This window comes from Pleuronectes platessa, chromosome 2 (assembly GCF_947347685.1).
Source record: "Pleuronectes platessa chromosome 2, fPlePla1.1, whole genome shotgun sequence".
Lineage (NCBI taxonomy): Eukaryota > Metazoa > Chordata > Actinopteri > Pleuronectiformes > Pleuronectidae > Pleuronectes > Pleuronectes platessa.
Genome location: NC_070627.1, coordinates 1,839,363 through 1,857,769, shown reverse-complemented (window position 1 = coordinate 1,857,769; position 18,407 = coordinate 1,839,363). Strand labels below are relative to the sequence as shown.

The window sequence follows — 18,407 nt, the reverse complement described above, 5'->3', positions numbered from 1 at the left end:
GGGGGGGGGGTTTACGCAGCATTTCTGTAAACATCTACATTTTTAAAGTCCTCAGCAGTTTGAATGATCTGATTGAACAAATTTATTACATTTCATCCTGATCTGTGATAAGTTATAAACTGAGACGTGACTGTTTATACTAAATTTCAGGACAATCTGTCAGTCAGTGGTGAAAACATTTTAAAGATAGATCATTTTAAAAAGAGATGAAGCTGGCATCAGCCACAGCTGTACTTTGTTATTGTTTGTGTTGCTTGATGACTCAGTAAAAAAAATTTAATCACAGCAACTTATATGTTGTGTTTAAAAAAAAAAACAGACAACGGGATTAAACCAACACCTCAAGTTTAATAATCATCATTTGTGACATCATGGTCATTCATTCATCAAATTTACCATCATCCCTTTCACACCTGCACTTAAATATCTGTAACAAAACAAATCCCATTAGTATTTACAGTATCAAAAACTGAAGAGTTCCTGATTTGATTTCAGATAACAAAAACAAAGAAAAGAAGAACAAATGAAATCTCATTGCAAAGTTTTCAGTGCAGGAAATAAATAAATATTAAAACAAATTTTTCACTCATTGGTATCAAAACGCTTGGATGAACTTCAGCTGGAACAAATGAGCAGTTTAAAGGACATGAGCCCCAATAAAAGTCCAGTACATCCAAATAGGTGACATGTTCTTATCTTGTGCTCGCGAGATAATAACCTAAATATGAAGTTAATCACGTGTCTGTAGAAGAGCAGCAAGGATTTTATAATATGACAATTTAAAGTGAAAATAAACCTTGACAGAGATTTTATTAAATTATCTTTACGCACAAGTTAATATCTTCTGAGGACAAGATAAAAAATATCACCTGTGGCTCTTACGTTAATGATGGAGTTAGTGTTGTGGAAACGGGAATGATACTGTTTAAATTAAGTAAACATAAACATATGGAGTTTTTGAGGTTGTGTCGACTGAGGGAGAAAATGCTTATGATATGAACGTGTCCCACTAACAAATAATATGCTACAAAGTTCTAATTTTGACGAGTGTTAAACACAAGGCCGCTGCAGAACCAGTTTCTCTAACTTGGCCCAGAAAACTCAAATCTGTTTCTTCTCTCCACAGATTCTGAAGCACTTTATTTTTTTAAGACACATTCACTGTCGTCTTTGTCCGATGCGCTCTCGTTAAACTAGAAAGAGAGAAATCTGGGTTTTAGTGATGATCAGTGTGTGTGTGTGTGTGTGTGTCAGCAGCTGAATCGATCCCCGGTAGTGTTTCGGTTTATGTACCATGATGAGGTGAGTTCTCGTTCGACTGGATTTCACTTGAGATGTAACACTGACAATCTAGAGTTTGTTAATTAATGAGGAAACTTTGAGAGAGAGAAAAACAAACCGTGCAAACAACGTGAGAAACATGAAAGAGGCTTCCAGACAAAACCCTTCAAAATAAAAGATTTCTTCATCCTGTCTGCGTATGAGTTCCAGTTTGAACACAAGAAGAAAATGTGTGTGTGTGGGAGAGCTGTAAACTATCAGGAATGATCATGTCAGCAGAAGTATTCCCACATTTTTACAATTTTCTTCTTAAGTGTTGAAAGAGGAACAAGACTTCAACGTAAAAGCCTTGCAGAGGGATAGCATGGGAGTTGGTACTTCAAAATAAAAGCTGTCCAGGACGGAGCTGCAGGATAAACACTGCGTCAAAATAAAACTCTACTGGAGAGGCTGCAACCAAAGAGGGGACTTCAAAATGAAAGCATTGTAGGAGCCAGGTGGCATGAAGCTTTCACACAAATGAAAGAGTAAAGAGGAGGGAGATGTTTCCCCACATCCAACATCTGCATGAGTCCGTTCTATGATGTAGTTCTGTCGTTTGCATATGAAGTTGTACCAGACACACGTTCTGCACATGTGTCGATGTTCTGTCGGAGAACCAGTTTGGCTTTAGAAGTCTTTTCTTTGTGTTCGTCCGCTTTGAGGACAAGTGAGACGTCGAGCAGTTTCTTCCTCTCAGGCCGAGGATGTGAGTGAGTGGGCGTTTTATTTGAGCACCAGCGTCGCCTCAGAGCCGTCTTTCCTCTTCAGGTACAGCCCGTAGGTGAGGTGGTGCTCTCTCCTCAGGAAGGCATAGAAATAATCAGATATCAGCAGAATCTGAGGGGAAATAAATGACGGACACAGACAGAGTCATTCACAGTGTCTAATAACAGGAGTGATTCAGTTAAATTATGGTGTTTGCTAATCGTAAAGAAGAACGAATTAAAGCAACACTATGTAACATGTGGTGATTAATTGCGTTCGGCTCCATGTATGAGCGATGAATTTGTTTTCGTGTAGAGAAAAAAGCCAGATTCTTGCGATTTAGTCTGAGACTTTAATCGATCAGTCGGGACTTTCAATTCTTATTCGATTTAAAACAACGTGGGAGATCACAGATATTTGAAACGTCCCAAGTCACCGAACCATCTCAACTCAGTTCAATCAAGCTGCTGGTTTAAGGTTAACAAGTTTCATATTGTTGCCTGGTCTGTACACGACATCAGGCAGGAGGTCGTACCTGGGCCACATTGAACAGGAGCGTGATGGCGTAGTAGAAGTTGGAGTTGGCGCTGCCGGCGTAGATCCAGAGGTGCCAGAGAACCGGGAACAACGCGGAACAGGCCAACAGGACGCAGGACACCAGGAAGATGTTCCTCAAGACTGAACAAGAGTAACAAGGAGAGAGCGCTTCTATTACACATCTGGAAATTATATCTTTCACTGGTTCAATGAGCATTTGTTTGATTGATTTTAGTTTATAGACGTAAACAAGAACATTAAAAAAGTTATTAATGGACAAAACCCATTAAATCGAGTAAAAAGGATCCATTTAATGGCTCAAATGACCTGTGTTGTTATACCAACAACTGCAGGTTATAATTTCAACATATTTATTTAAAGTTTCTGCACAGATACTTAAACTGACCTGAATCATCAGCTCCCTACGTGCAGTAGCTATATGTATTTTTTCTATGATCATCTTTGGCACAATAAACTCTTTTCTGGATAAATTAAATTCTACCTGATCTCATTTTCACATTGTAGCTTGATGTAGCTTCGTCATTTAGGTCAATATAAGGACCCAAACATTCACCTTTAGTTACTGTACATTTCAACACTTTAGCCTCCACGCAACTTCCTACTGAATATTCAACATCTGCATTTAATAAACTCACATCTGTGCAGGTGACTCCAGACAGGAAGGAAGGCCATGTAGAGAGCGATGTCTCCCACTGTGGGGTAAGACTTAAAGATGGAGATCACAGCCAACTGCATGAATATCAGAAACACTGGATGCTCCCTGCAAAACACACACACACACACACATTAGAGTGAAGTCAACGAAGGGACAGAAGCTCTGTATCAACTCTGAAGGACAGACAACGTTAAGGATAAGACAAAGGACGTACTTGAGTTTGATGGACAGCGGGATGGTGTAGAAGAAAATGTTGATCTGAAAGACGCAGAGGAAGAAGAGACGGAAGTGTTCAAACATCTCGGCGAAGAAATACCAGAAGAGGCCGATGTTGGGGGTCAGGTCTGGAACTGAGAGACTGGAGAGGGACAGACAACAGACACAGTGACACAAGCACAACAAAGAGACAACGATCACAGAACAGTTATTTTGTTACTGTTGTTTTCATCCTATGGGGCATTATGGTTCCTTAAAGGAATAAGCCATGGTGGAGGGATGCGTTCTCTGAGAACCGTTCTCATGTCTCTGTTGTACCAGCCATCACATCTCAGAGGCAGCTGGTGGGAATGGTTACTTCAGCCGTTGTGAGGCCGCTCTTCACAGTATATCTGCAGCTGCATGCGAGTCCTCATGCACAACACAAACAGAGCAGGGAACCTCTGAAACAGCTGCTCGTTAGAGGTCAAAACCTCCCACAGGGAACCTTCCACCTTCTGTTAAACACTCACATGAAGCCGTAGACGGAGGGCAGGTAATCCCAGGAGCCGAGCAGGAAGAAGGAGAGGCCCACGATGACGAACAGGCTGCCCAGGTACATGAAGGCGTACTGGGCGATGAACCACCAGAAGCCGGCCCGTCGAAAGTTCACAGGGATGTACTGTCGCTGGAGACACACAGGCGTGGGAATGTGAGTTTAAATTGAACACAAATCTAGGAAACTACACTCAGATTCAGTTTTATTAACACGCAACCTACCTGCATCAAGTACAGCAGAGCTGGAGCGCACAGAGTCAGAGGATAGATGGACTGATACGTAGCCAGGGACAGGAATATGGCACTAAGCAAAACATTTCCTGCAACACAAAAGGACAAATTAATAAAGACATATTTTTTCTGGTATAATAAAGGAGAATCTGCTAGATGCCCGAGGACAACATTTATTTTTAGACACTAAAAATCTAAAAAGCTGTTATGAGTCATTTCAAATCGGTGAAGCAGACACAAGAGGGTAAATACTCTGATAAATCCTGTTGTGAAATCACTGAGCCAGAAAACCGAGGGTGACATTCAGGCAGAGAATGATCCTGTTGGGTTTGAACCCGAGCGTACCCTTTATCGTGGAGAGGATGAAGAGGGCGATGACCGCGTTGTTCAGGCCGCAGGTGGACATGGCGACGCAGGAGAGGATGGTGAACGGGTTCAACAGATAACTGAAGAACAGGAGAAGAATGAAGACAATAAAACTTCACCTTTTAGTTTGGAAGATTAGTTGCCAGTTGTTTTTTTGTGTCACACGTACAACAAGGGTTAGTGAAAACTACACTTGAACCATGGTACTTACAACATGGCTACTTTCAGGGGGATGTAGTACATCTCCTTGGGGCTCCTGATGATCTCCAGACAGTCGAGGGGGTAGCGGTCGGCCTCCAGAGCATATCTCTGTTTTCTGAACTGAAACAGCATCAACAACACGTCAAATATCTGAGGACATGGACCGAGAAACACACAGCACCTTAAATATTATAATTTATTTTATTTGCCCATCTTTCTATTTTCTTACCACTTGTTTGTTGTAGTCCTTCACTGCCAGGTAAAGTGCCACAGCAGTGATCACATCTGCCAACTGAAGAGACACAACCACAAAGAGTCAACAACAGTCTCTGGAGTATTAATATTCTTCAATACAATCACTGGAATAATAAATCTGGCTTCAACGAAAGCAGCGTCACACAGACAGTGATGCTTTCATCATATTTATCAGAGAAAATATTAAATCTCGTTCATATTCCAGCCGAACAAAGAAATGTTTACTCTTATTCACACCGGACCGTGTGGGAATGATCCACACTTCAACGTGACTTCTACTCTGACTCATTAAAACACAAAACTGATGTTTTTTGATGCCCACTCACAATAAATGTTATCTCAGCATAGTCCACCAGGAAGTGGAAGAGGTAAATGATGAGAGGAGTCTGAAGGGAAGAGAAAAGGATTATTAAACATGTTCATAAAGACGTGAGCGTGTTGGTGGTGGACTGGATGGAAACATGCAAACTAATATGTCACAAGGTGTAAATCCCCCCCGGGTCATACATGTCACGCCCGCTTGTGTGAACCTCTCACCTCATGGAAAACATCTCCAGAGTACGGTGAGACGCCCAAATCCAGCAGAGCCAAACCTTCAACCACTGCAGATAAACGGCGAACAAACCAAAATGTCACACAAAGACACATCACATCCCGTCTCTGTACACAAGCAGCTAGAGACGCGTTGTCATGATGCAACTTCCTGCTGCAGCTGCCTAATGAACAATTCATGATGGGTTGTGGTGTTTCACTGCAGCTGACACACTACAGTAGCCTGTGTGTGTTTTTGTGTGTGTGTGTGTAGAGAGAGTCAATCCCTTTACACAAAAAATCATCAATGCTCCTCCAACAGACTGGTTTTAAATGAGCCTCCACATCTGAAACGACCATGAGACAGACAGACACACACACACACACACACACACACACACACACACACACACACACACACACACACACACACACACACACACACACACACACACACACACACACACACACACACACACACACACACACACACACACACAATCAGATCTTTGCAGTATAACCGGTTTGTGGTTCACTGGCACCGGGGGAGGAGGAAGCAGCCGCTGCGGGGACTCGGCGGCTGCTCGGGGCCCGAGAAGCGGCCGCAGCCCCGCTTACCTCTCTTCCAGGCGGTCAGCGGCGACACCACCTCCACCCTCCCGGAGATGAGGTCCGTCAGCCCGGCCCTGAAGAGTGCAGCGCGGAGGGTAACAGCCACGAGCAGCAGCAGCGTCAAAGGAGCCGCCATCTTAACAAGGAAGCGCTCTCCGCCCCGCGAGAGGCACGACGGGAAATGTAGTCTGTTCTTGCACCGGACAATATGACCGGAGCGACAAAAAGCCTCTGACGAAATAAATAAATAAAATAACAATCATTAATAACAGTTATTTAATAGAGTATTAATGTTATTATTATTAATTGTCTCTGTAGGATTTATCAATATTCAACAATCAGAGAATGGTATTTAATCTAAATTGAAGTCATGGATCCTCCTCCATATAGAGAGAGCGGAACACAAAATCTCAGCATGTTTTCCCTTCCGGACCCTTTATTTGTCGGATCAAAACACAACGGACAAAAGGCTTTAAAGTTATATTAACCAAGCACGGATTTTTTTCCTTTTCTTAAAGCTAAATTAATTCAGGTATAAATTATTTTTCTGTTCTCAGAAAATAGATTTGAGCAGATCCAACTTAAAAACGAAAGAGTCTAAAAAAAAATAATAATAATAATTATAATGAATATGTGTTGATACATCTTTGTTGTGTCAGGTAAATGATTTTGTGTGCTTTTATGAATTGTTTAAAACTAGTTTTAACTTAGGAACTAATTTGGTTTGTGAGCGGCTGTGTTTTAATTTCAAATTGTATTGAATTATCTGCTTTGTTAATGATTATATAAGGTTATTCTTATTTCTGCTCCTTTTCATGCATTAAATGGTTTTTTTTGGTCAATGAATGAAATTGAATTTATACATAAACAAACTATCCTTCTTATTAATGAACTAATGCTACTTGACCTCTGGCAGTTATATTGATGCAAAGTGAAGAGATGAACTCAATTAAAAAATTTTGATTTATTCAATTTTTCCTCACGGAGCTTCGTTGGTGTTGTTGCTGAGCATTTACACTGAAACGCTGAGGCAGGAAAAGCTAATGGACACTTTCGTTTTCGTTTTTCTAGAAACGGAAGAGTGTATTGTGGGGGGGGGGGGCGGTGGCATCGAGCTCGAGTCGTGGCAGCAGCAGCTCGTAGAGGCACTTCCGGTGGCAACAGAAACTGCCACTGATTTGTAAAAGGCAGTTGCCACACCATGGCTTTGGTGTGTGACGCTTTGAATTTAATAAATTAGTGACGCCAATACATAAATTATGAATTTATTAATATGGTGTCTGTCTGTATGATACAATGGCGGGGTCCAAAGGGAAAGTGGAAACAAATTGGGCAGAGGGTTGTGATGTGAATGTGCTTGTGTGACTAGGGACAACATGTAACACGTAAAATAGGGACAACATTTTAAAAATATTTTTATTTAAAAATAACTTTTCCACATTTCTGGATTTCAGGCAGTTATATATCATTTTTGCCTCCAACAGTCTGTCAACGAAGGCAGCTGCCTCCACATAGCAGTGGCAGTTTCTGTTGACACCGGAAGTGCCTCTAAACGCTCCTGCTGATACTACTGAGCTAGCTAGCCCTCACTGTGTTTGGAGCACAGGTTCGGAGGGAACATGGCGGGTCTGGAGGTGTTGTTCACCTGTGTCTCCGGCGGCATCAGCTGCCCGCAGGACGCGGCGGTGTGCTTCGTCCACTGGGAGATGATAAAGAGCGGACTGCGATGCGTGGGCTCCGGAGACGTGGTGAGAACTCAGCCGTTCGCTTCACGTCGCACCAGACTCCAGTCAGAATACGAAAGATTTTCGCCGCGGTGAATATCGTTTGACGTCTGTATATTTATTTACGTCATGTGACATTTGCCTGTTCATGAACCATGATTCGGTGTCAACAACTTGAGCTTAAACCGCTCGTCGCTCGATGGAGCTCATGTAAAGTGTGTAAGAGGTTGATCTGATTCTTCATCTAACCACCTGCTTGTTTGTGAAATATCCACACGCCGAATAGAAAACCAGTTCTCCATCTTTCCTGCTGATGAACTCGATCCGTTTTGAATTTGATGATGACTCATTTTCCTAAAGTCAGAATTTAAATTCTAACTTTTTCCAAGGGAATCCGGAGCTTGCTAACTTGTCATCTGCGCAGGTCGGATTAGCTTGAGCTCTTGTGTGTAAACTGTTCATATCTAATGTACTGAGACAGTTTGACACGTGTTCTATCTTAGATTTAACAGGTTGTTTAATACTGAATCAAGTTTAATTAATTATACACATAGTTATAATAACTCTAAAACCTGTCATGTCATCTGCAGCTAGCTAACCCATTCTCCCCTCTCCTTATATATTATTTGTCTCTCTCTTTATTTATACTCTGTCTCTCTCCCTCTTTATATTGTCTGTCTCTTCTGTCTCCCTCTCTTTACATTCTCTCGGTGTCCCTCCCTCTCTTTATATTGTCTTTTATTTTCTGTCTCCCTCTCTTTACAGCCCCTCAGCACTGATAAGAGATCCGAGCTTCTTCCTGCCGACTGGAGCAGCAACAAGGAGCTGTACAGTCTGAGATACCAAGCCAGCGACAGTGACACACAACTGTTGCTCAAAGCCATCACTGTTGACTCCAGCTTGATCTTCAACCTGATGGTGAGCTCACACAACTCACCCCAACAACAACAACAACAACAACAACAACAACAACACAACTCACACAGCTCACAACAACACAGCTCACACAGCTCACAGCAAAAACAACACAGCTCACACCAACATCAACAACACAACTCAAACAACACAACACACAGCTCACACCAACAACACGACTCACACAGCTCACACCTACAACAACAACAACACAGCTCACACCAGCAACAACACAACTCACACAGCTCACAACAACAACAACACAGCTCACACAACTCACACAGCTCACACCAGCAACAACACAGCTCACACCAACATCAACAACACACACAGTTCACGCCAACAACACAACTCACAAAGCTCACACCTGCAACAACACTGCTCAACCAGCTCACACCAACATCAACAACACAATTCACACAACTCACACAGCTCACACCAACAACAACACAGTTCACACCAACATCAACAACACAACTCACACAGCTCACACCTAGAACAACAACAACACAACTCACACAGCTCACACCAGCAACAACACAACTCACACAGCTCACAACAACAACAACAACACAGCTCACACAACTCACACAGCTCACACCAGCAACAACACAGCTCACACCAACATCAACAACAAACACAGTTCACACCAACAACACAACTCACAAAGCTCACACCTGCAACAACACTGCTCAACCAGCTCACACCAACATCAACAACACAATTCACACAACTCACACAGCTCACACCAACAACAACACAGTTCACACCAACATCAACAACACAACTCACACAGCTCACACCTAGAACAACAACAACACAACTCACACAGCTCACACCAGCAACAACACAACTCACACAGATCACAACAACAACAACAACACAGCTCACACAACTCACACAGCTCACACCAGCAACAACAAAGCTCACACCAACATCAACAACACACACAGTTCACACCAACAACACAACTCACACAGCTCACACCTACAACAACAACAACACAGCTAACACCAGCAACAACACAACTCACAAAGCTCACACCTGCAACAACACAGCTCAACCAGCTCACACCAACATCAACAACACAATTCACACAACTCACACAGCTCACACCAACAACAACACAGTTCACACCAACATCAACAACACAACTCACACAGATCACACATAGAACAACAACAACAACACAACTCACACAGCTCACACCAGCAACAACACAGCTCACACAGCTCACACCAACAACCACACCAAGATGAGCTGTTACAGGAGGTGGAGGCTGGTTTTCTTGTTGGTGACGCAGATGGTCAATAACTATGACTACTTGCATAAAATGTTATTCTGAAAAATACAATATTCCCACTAAAGCTGTTTATATGGCTACAAATATTAATAATAATAAATTCCATGATTATAGTAAATTGCCCCATGATGCTCTGTATGTGTCTAGAACTTTGCGATTTTAAATCAGTTAATATCCAAATGTCAGCGTGTTTAAAAATCCGTGTGAGAGTTGAATTACAACTCAGATGATCAGCTCAGTTTGTCCAGATCTCCTGCTGACACACTAATAACACTGTTGAATGTTATGTGTGTTTTGAGTTTCAGTTCATACTCTAAGATGAATCCAAATTAAATTCCCACTACCCCTGTATAAACCAGCATTTACTGAATAGTTGACCTTGCGTGTGTACATGATTGCAGCTCAGCGAGAACTTAATCTGACCACCAGAGGTCAGCAAAGACAATGTTTTCAGGCCTGAAGCGGTTCTGCTGTGTTTGCACCTCTTCAGTTTCATATTGTCCTGGTTTGCCAGATTTCAGTGTACATGTATTGATCTTTTGCGTTTGTGTGATAACATGTTTGCATGTGTGTTTTCTTGGGATGTGTGTGTGTGTGTGTGTGTGCAGAACTCCAGCACGCAGCAGGTGTCCGACCTCACGGTGAACGTCAGCGATCACGTGGATGCTGACCAGCTGCACACGTTTGACAGGTCGGTCTGTGATTCTTTGTTTTCACCTCATGGACATGAGAGAGTGTCACTCAGTAGAGCTGCTACCTCCACGCAGACCCAACAGTCGCCTCACGAAACCCCATGTACATCTGATGGATCTGGGTTTTCAGTTTGTTCAGCAGCAGATTCCACACACTCATAAATATCAGTCCCCTAAATGTGTCAGATTTTTACGGCCACTGACATCAAGTGACCCAAGCTGATATGTTTTTGAGTTGTCTGTCCGTTCCATCCTTTTGAACACAGAATCTCAGGACCGACTGGGGGCGTACAAATATTCCTTTGGACTCATGGATTAATTGATTCGATTTGGGGGGTCAAAGGTCACTGTGGCCGCACAAAACAGGGTTTTGGCCTTTTGGACATGATTTTTCTTAAATCTGCATTTAGGGAGTTTCCTCTAATCGGACCAGTTTTCACTTGGTGGTCAAAGGTCACGGTGACGTCATGAGCCTGGGGAAAAAAGTGATGTAGAGTGAAACTGCACTGGTGGGTGGAGGCGTAAAAACCACCTGGATCCTGACCAAAACTTAATGAGTTCTTTCTTTGCCCATGACCCAAACTATGACTTTGCTTTTCCTTCTCAAATTGTACAGTAGTTTTTGCATAATCCTACTGACAAACAAACATTAACCCACAGACTGGGGTGAAAACATAACCTCCTCGGTGGAGGTAACTACCAGAAAGTTGTTAAGATTCATTTCACTATTTATATTTCATTAATTTTTAAGTATCTTTTTTCCACAGTGTCTACAAAGACACAGACGGTCTGTCAGAGATGGTGAAGACTCAGCTGCTGCCATCTCAGGACAGACCGATGGGACAGAGGACAGAGAGGAAGAGCCGGAGGGAGGAAGAGGATGACAGAAGAAGAAGACAGAACGAGCCCCTCCACATGCCCAGCAGACATCCTCGCCAGGGAACACAGCCGCACTGGTAGGTAGTGACACACACTGCTTCAGCCGGCTCTCTCTTTGACATGAACCAAAATATGTTCACATTGTTTATTTCATGTAGACTCAACACAAAACCAGCATTAACCGCACATTTAGATCTGTGGTGTGAAGACATATACGTAGAGCGGTCCACCTGGGACAGGGTGTCAACAACAGGGCGTCAGACTCCATCAGCGTCTCTGAGCTGCCGGCGTCTTTAAGCCGAGCCACTCAAGGACGGTCAGAGTTGTCCTGAAGCCACTCTAAAGTCTCACAAACACACACAAACACACACACTCGGACACTCAGACACACACTCCTCCAGACGTGCTAAGTTTGTGCCTCTAGAAGTCTACACAGGAAGTTGACTGCAGCGGCAGAAGTGAGTAAATGAGGGCAGAGTTTGAGTGGGGACAACTTTCAGAACCCCAACCATTCATCTAAGGACGGTGAGTCAAACTGAGGACAAAAGCTGTTCCCAATTAAAGCCTTCCCAGAGAGCGAGTGGACGTGTTGAGGACACAATCACGTGACAGACGTGAAACGTGAAGAACACAAACATCTCAGGATAAAGAAGAGGAGCAGGACACGTAGAAGACGAAGACGTCAACTTGGAAACACGAGGAGATTCCAGATCTTCTGGTGATGAGGGCCGACGCCGGTGTGGACGAGCTGTAAACAACAACACTGATCTTTCCACAGCAGAGTTTATACGTCATGTCCCGCCTCCTGCTGCTCTACAGGCTCCGCCCCTCTCCTGGATGTTCCCACATGTTCCTGTTTGAACGAGTCGGGACCCGACAACCTGCTGTTCACACTTACTCAAGATAATGTTCAGACATTATCCTGAGTTCATGTTGGAAAACAACTAAACTTAACATTGACTGAAATGTCACAAGAACAGAAAGAGAGAGATTCTGTTTGTTCCTCCTCCTCCTCCTCCTCCTCCTCCTCCTCCTCCTCCTCCTCCTCCTCACTTAGCCATGGCCCGATCAGATGAGATGTGAGGTGATGTCAGCACTTTATCGACCTCGCTGCTGTTGCCTTCTCATCCCCAGAGAGACGCAGAGCGAGGAGGGAGGGAGGGAGGGAGGGAGATAAGAATGAGATCAGAGCAGTGACAGATGGGGAGAGAGTCAGCCAAAAGAGAGAGAATAAGAAAAACAGATAAAGAGACAGAAGGAGGGGGAGGGAACTCGCGATACATGGAGACAGAGGAGTGATGAATGAGTAATCGAAAACTGAGTCAGCGCCGCAGAGAACAGAAAGTTTGAAAAACAGCCGGAGGAGACGGAGGATGGAAAGACAAGGACGAGAGGAGGAGAGATGGAGATGGAGGGAGAGACGACAGGAACGATCTGCAACACATGAAGTTTGTCTCAGTGCTTCACTGTGAATAATTAGAAATGTCCTCACATTTAGGAGCTTGAGTTATTAATAACAGTCGTGACTTTCCTTGATAAATAAATGATTTGAGTAATTAATCATGGAAATGACATTATATGTGTTTACGTGTGTGTGTCTTTGTGTGTTTCAGGCCTGACCCCATGGCTCCTCCCTTTGCTGTTGGAGGAGCAGATCTGGATCCTTTTGGGTAAGCGCCTCTCTCTCCTTCAAAATAAAACCCACAGATCATTGTTTGCCTGGGAGATTATTTACACGTCTGTGAATCTTGATTTTTAAGCATCAGTCTAGTTTGGTTCTAATCTGAGATAAAGTGGTCACAGTGACGGACAGCAGGGGATTACTGGCGTCCGTCCACTCGGCCTCCGTCACTCAAATATGAAGCTTTGACCACAAATCCACTGAACCACGGCTGCAGAGTCTGTTCAGTCTCTACCTTAGTTTCATGATGAAAACATAACTTGGCCCCCCCGTCCCCCAGGTCTCGTGGCGGTGGTGGGATGATTCTCGACCCGTTGAGGTCGGGGTATCCTCGCTCTGGTTTTGACCCGTCCAGCGGGATCCCAGACATTCTGCCTCCCGGGGCCGTTCCCCAAGGAGCTCGCTTCGACCCGTTTGGACCAGTCGGACAACGCAGAGCAGGGTGAGAGACACACACACATATGCACACACACACACACACACACACACACACACACACACACACACACACACACACACACACACACACACACACACACACACCTTCCTCTGTTCATTCACTAATAACATAAACTGATGTTTTCCTGCATCTGACGTGATGAGATATGCGAGAGAGAGACGATGTATCACTCTGTTGAAAATACAAAAACTCTCAGACAGACATCAGCTGCAGAGACACAAACAGGACAATGAGTCTTTGCTTTTTTTAAGTCCCTCCATTAATTCACAATTAGTATTAACAATGAGTGACGGCTGATTTGAGCAGCCGCACCCTTTGTCGTTTCACAGAGATAATGGATTTTTAACAGGAGCTGTGCTGCAGCATCGTGTTTTTATATAGGACCAGAGACAACAGACGGGAATCATACATCACAGTTAAATGATAATTCACGATTCTTGTTTTACATAAACCAAATAATAAAAAATGAAAAAGCAACATTTGATTCGCAGGAACATATTTGACCATCTCTACTCTGATCTATGTCCTTCAGGTTGTCGTGTTGAACTTTGTTGTCATATAATGAGTGTTGGTTGTATTGTTCCTTTGAAATGAAGATGTATGGATTTTATTTGAGTACCGATTATCTAGACTCAGTTTTTAATCAGATACTTGAAACTCAAAGTTCTGTTGTACAGTTTTTGGTGTCGGACGAAAACACTTAAGAGAAATAAACAAGTTCAACGTTTTAAAGTTGATAAATAAACACGTTCAACGTTTTAAAGTTGATAATTGAAAATGTCTTTTATTGTTTTGTTTCAGGCCGGACCCGGACCACCTGCCTCCTCCTGGTTATGACGACATGTTCATGTAGCAGCAGCTTCCTGCTCCTCTTCTCTCGCGCTCGTCTTCATCTCCGGGGTTTGAAAAGAAAACCTTTTCCTTTTTGTTTTGTGATGTGTTCATTCCATAGAACTAATGTGTTTAAAAGTTGCGTGGAAGAACGCTGAAGATCCGTGTTCATGCCGTGTTTAATAATAATAATATCATAAACGATCATAATCTTTTTTTTGTGTTGACGTCTGAACTTTTTTTTTTTCTGAGACAACCTGTTAAAACATGTTAATTATCAGAGCGTGAAGGAAGTGATCCTCACCTTCTCAGTCCTTCAGAGTAAAACCTCCTCAGTGTCTAACGTTAGATTCTCATCACAATAAACCACGTCTCATATTTGTAATTTATTCATGAGGACGTTTTCTTGAGCTTGTGTTTTGCAAACTTGTTAAAAAAGATTGAAACCTGGTTCGGATTAAGTTCTTCAGTTTGGATTGTTGTTAATTTAAAAACAAGGATGAGAGATCTCGTGTCAAAATGCCCAAATAAAAAGCTCAGACTTTATGTTCTGGTCTCTTCTTTGTCTTCGTCTTCTTCTTGGTCTGTATTTATGAATCGATGTTCTTTCATGTTTTTTAATCTCCATCTTTCTTTCCTTCCTTTCCTGTGTCTCTCCATCATGAATCATTTTAATTTGAACCCTTTCACTTTATCACCCGTCTTCTACCTCCTCTATGAGTAGATGTTATTAATCCTCCATTTCTTCTGTTTAACTCTCGACCTTCTCTTTAATTCTTTCCTACTCTTTTGTTTTCTCACTGTGAATTTCCTCTTTAACACTTTGTCATTTATTTATCGTCCTCAAACAAACCATTTATTTTATTTACACTGCAGCTCCTCTCATCACTTTCAGCTCAACACATTTGTATTTCCCTGCAGGTCGCAGACAAACAGCCACAGGTCTCTTTGCTTTTCCCAGTGCATGCTGGGAGGTAAACAGATCCAGTGGCAGACACCGCAGGGAGTCCTCGCTCTGGTCACAGCGGTGCTGCTCATCACGTCGGTTGATGTGGTTTTTCACTTTCAGCCGATCTATTTAAACCTGATGAATAAAATGTTCATCTGCTGCTTCCCCCGCTCTTCATGTTCATTTCTCTGTAGTGCTCATACATTTACTAAAATACTTCATATGATGCAGAGATACTTTGATTGCGTACTGTGATCTTACATGTTTTATACTACCCAACTTTAATTGGAGGAAAGTACTCCATCAGATTTATTTGACAGCTTTAATAACCCGTCCATGTCCACCGCCTACTTTCTATTTATTTTTTGACTTTTGCTATATTACATATATTACAGAATATTCTTGTTTAGTTTCAGCTGCTGTTGAACTGCTTTACATTGTAGAGATTTATATATACAAATTAATCAAAACACCTGTTTCATGAATTAACAAAAATGTTATGTTTTAACTGAAATAAAATGAGGATCTGTGGATATAATTTGAATCCAAGTGTAAGGATTCTCTATTTTCTACTTCTACTTTCCTTTTGTACCTTTTGGAACAATCTCCTTGAGGAGCTCCGTTTGGCTCCTTGTCCTCTTTAATCTTAAATCAATAAATACAACTTCTACGTTGAACTGAAGTCTATGAGAGAATCGACCAGAGAGAACAACAGATTAAAAAACAACAGCAAAACAGATTTGTTTTTATTGTTCACGTTAACAAAATCATATTTAAAAACAGCGTTTTTACAGCGTCACACATGAAAAACATGCAGGTTCACGACCTGAAGCACACGAAGCAACTCGCTTCCACCAAGAGAGTCGAGCACAGATAAAAGACGGGCCTGCCCACACTGATATATTTATATATGTTTGATCACTTTCTATAGAGAATATTTATTTAATTGAACATTCAAAACTCCTACATTCATCCTTGTTTATCTAAAGAGGAATATACCTGGGCGCAGTTGATTTGTATTATAAAATGACAAAAGGAACACAGGTCAGACGACGATGATAATGAAACGACACACTGAACAGTGACTGTGCTCTTCACTCTGATTCTTTTCTTTTATCAGGAGGAGAAACGGTAGAAAACTGCTTCAATATAAAACTGAAATATCCCTTTGATGTTCACTGAGCTGTTTGTTCTGTGCTAAACGTCACGTTCACTGATTGTAAAAGTTTCACATCTTCGATCCACAAACAGTCAAACAACATCTTTCTCAGGCCACAGAATAACAATATGAATATTTCTACATTCTTTTCATACATTTCATAAACTTTAATATGAGACAGTTCACTCTGTTTTTTTTTTTTTAAAGTGATATTTAACCTGGACAGAATAGTTTTGATTTTCTAAACACTATACATTTGAATTTTTTAAGCGTCGGCAGCTGAAAGAGGCTGAAAGTCTTCGTCTTAGTCTTTTCGTTTTACAACAAATAAGACGACTGAACCAAACTTGTACCTCGTAGGAAGGTACAAGTTTTAGTTTGTCTTTGTAGGAACCACCACAAGCCGTCTGAATGAATCCTCTGACGACCGCTGCTGCAGTGAAACGATCCTAAAACTCTCTGCACAGATAGAACCGGACGACTCAGAGCTTTCAAACGATGTCGAATTTATCAAGGTCGTGAGGAGATTAATTCTGGAACAGACGAAAAAACTCCTGCAACCAATTCTCGGTTGCAGGAGTTTCTTTCTCGGTTTGCAAGACAGGAATTTGACTGTTTTTAGGTTTTTGACTGTTCTCCGATGTGAAATATCCCTTCATCTCTAAATATACGTCCATCAACTCTGTATGTTCAGGACATGATTTAAAAAACAACAGGAATGTTTATACAATACTTTTCCCACTGAGCTCCTGTGACTGTTCGTTTCCGGACCAGATTCTGTGATGCTGGGACGACGGCGCCACCTCCTGGCTAATTTGTACATTCATCGAGTCTCGGGGTAAAATGCTACGGCTGCGTGTTTTGTCTGTGCACAATGCATCTGTACATGAAGGGAAGCATTAAGCTCCAGCCTGTGAAGACAAAGGACCACCACTGCGTTTACTTATAAACGGTTATTTCTTTATATTTCCTGTGGGATGTGGTTTGTTCGATGCTACAGGAGGTTTGCTTTCACTGCCCTGTTCGACCTCAGCTGGAGTTTTTCTCTGAAGCAGCAGGATGAGACGTGATTAATGACTTGAAGCTCGGGGTCGACGCCGTGCGCTCTGCTGAAGTGTCCTTGAGTAAAGGACTGAATCCCAAAACGCTGCAGGAACACTGCTGCTGCGGCCGACCTTTGACCTTCAGTGTGGAGGGAGGGAGGGAGGGAGGGAGGGAGGGAGGGAGGGAGGAGACACTCGTTGACTCATCAGAAAAACTTACTGTTGGTGAATTTAACGAGACGTTCAGGTGCAGCTCTGCGGTTCTGTGGACGTCCTCAGACAGTCAGCCTAAAACCAACAATCTAAAACCACACTGTGTAACCGTTACTGAGCAACAGCGCCCCCTGTAGCCCCATGTGGTGATTCATTCTGTTGGGCTCCGTGTCCGAGCGCTGGATATTACCCATGATCCCCGGCTTCCTGAACCAGAAGAGCTGTAACAAATCCACCAAATGGAAAATCAAAATCCTTTCTTCTTAAATTTGGTAAATTGATAGATCAGGAGCTTTTTCTATATTTTATATTAACATAATAATTTAAGGGTAAATCAATAATAAAGTCGTACTACAAAATATCTTTTA

General features: G+C 42.4%; 2 protein-coding genes across 2 annotated transcripts; one reads left to right on the top strand and one right to left on the bottom strand.

Moving 5' to 3' along the window:
• Positions 1 to 328: 328 nt before the first annotated feature.
• On the bottom strand, positions 329 to 6,340 carry pigu (phosphatidylinositol glycan anchor biosynthesis, class U). The gene is made up of 12 exons (XM_053438712.1): positions 6,197 to 6,340; positions 5,585 to 5,649; positions 5,374 to 5,433; positions 5,022 to 5,084; positions 4,803 to 4,912; positions 4,571 to 4,671; positions 4,217 to 4,314; positions 3,970 to 4,124; positions 3,456 to 3,599; positions 3,222 to 3,346; positions 2,564 to 2,706; positions 329 to 2,160 (listed from the first exon to the last, which is right to left on the bottom strand). The coding sequence occupies exons 1-12, from the start codon at positions 6,324 to 6,326 to the stop codon at positions 2,047 to 2,049; spliced, it is 1,308 nt and encodes a 435-aa protein (XP_053294687.1). The 5' UTR covers positions 6,327 to 6,340; the 3' UTR covers positions 329 to 2,046.
• A 1,003-nt stretch (positions 6,341 to 7,343) lies between these two features.
• psmf1 (proteasome inhibitor subunit 1) lies at positions 7,344 to 15,221 on the top strand. The gene is made up of 7 exons (XM_053438758.1): positions 7,344 to 7,938; positions 8,680 to 8,832; positions 10,741 to 10,823; positions 11,592 to 11,780; positions 13,317 to 13,373; positions 13,665 to 13,826; positions 14,646 to 15,221. The coding sequence occupies exons 1-7, from the start codon at positions 7,810 to 7,812 to the stop codon at positions 14,695 to 14,697; spliced, it is 825 nt and encodes a 274-aa protein (XP_053294733.1). The 5' UTR covers positions 7,344 to 7,809; the 3' UTR covers positions 14,698 to 15,221.
• Positions 15,222 to 18,407: the final 3,186 nt, after the last annotated feature.

Bases quoted from the DNA above. Each gene is read 5' to 3' on its own strand.
- pigu (XM_053438712.1), bottom strand. From the start codon at position 6,326: ATGGCGGCTCCTTTGACGCTGCTGCTGCTCGTGGCTGTTACCCTCCGC. The intron at 3,600-3,969 runs GTGAGTGTTTAA...GTCCCTCTCCAG, and splicing joins CCCTCCGTCTACGGCTTCAT to TCTCTCAGTTCCAGACCTGA. The intron at 2,707-3,221 runs GTGAGTTTATTA...ACTCTTGTTCAG, and splicing joins CTGGAGTCACCTGCACAGAT to TCTTGAGGAACATCTTCCTG.
- psmf1 (XM_053438758.1), top strand. From the start codon at position 7,810: ATGGCGGGTCTGGAGGTGTTGTTCACCTGTGTCTCCGGCGGCATCAGC. The intron at 13,374-13,664 runs GTAAGCGCCTCT...CCCGTCCCCCAG, and splicing joins GCAGATCTGGATCCTTTTGG to GTCTCGTGGCGGTGGTGGGA. The intron at 13,827-14,645 runs GTGAGAGACACA...GTTTTGTTTCAG, and splicing joins GTCGGACAACGCAGAGCAGG to GCCGGACCCGGACCACCTGC.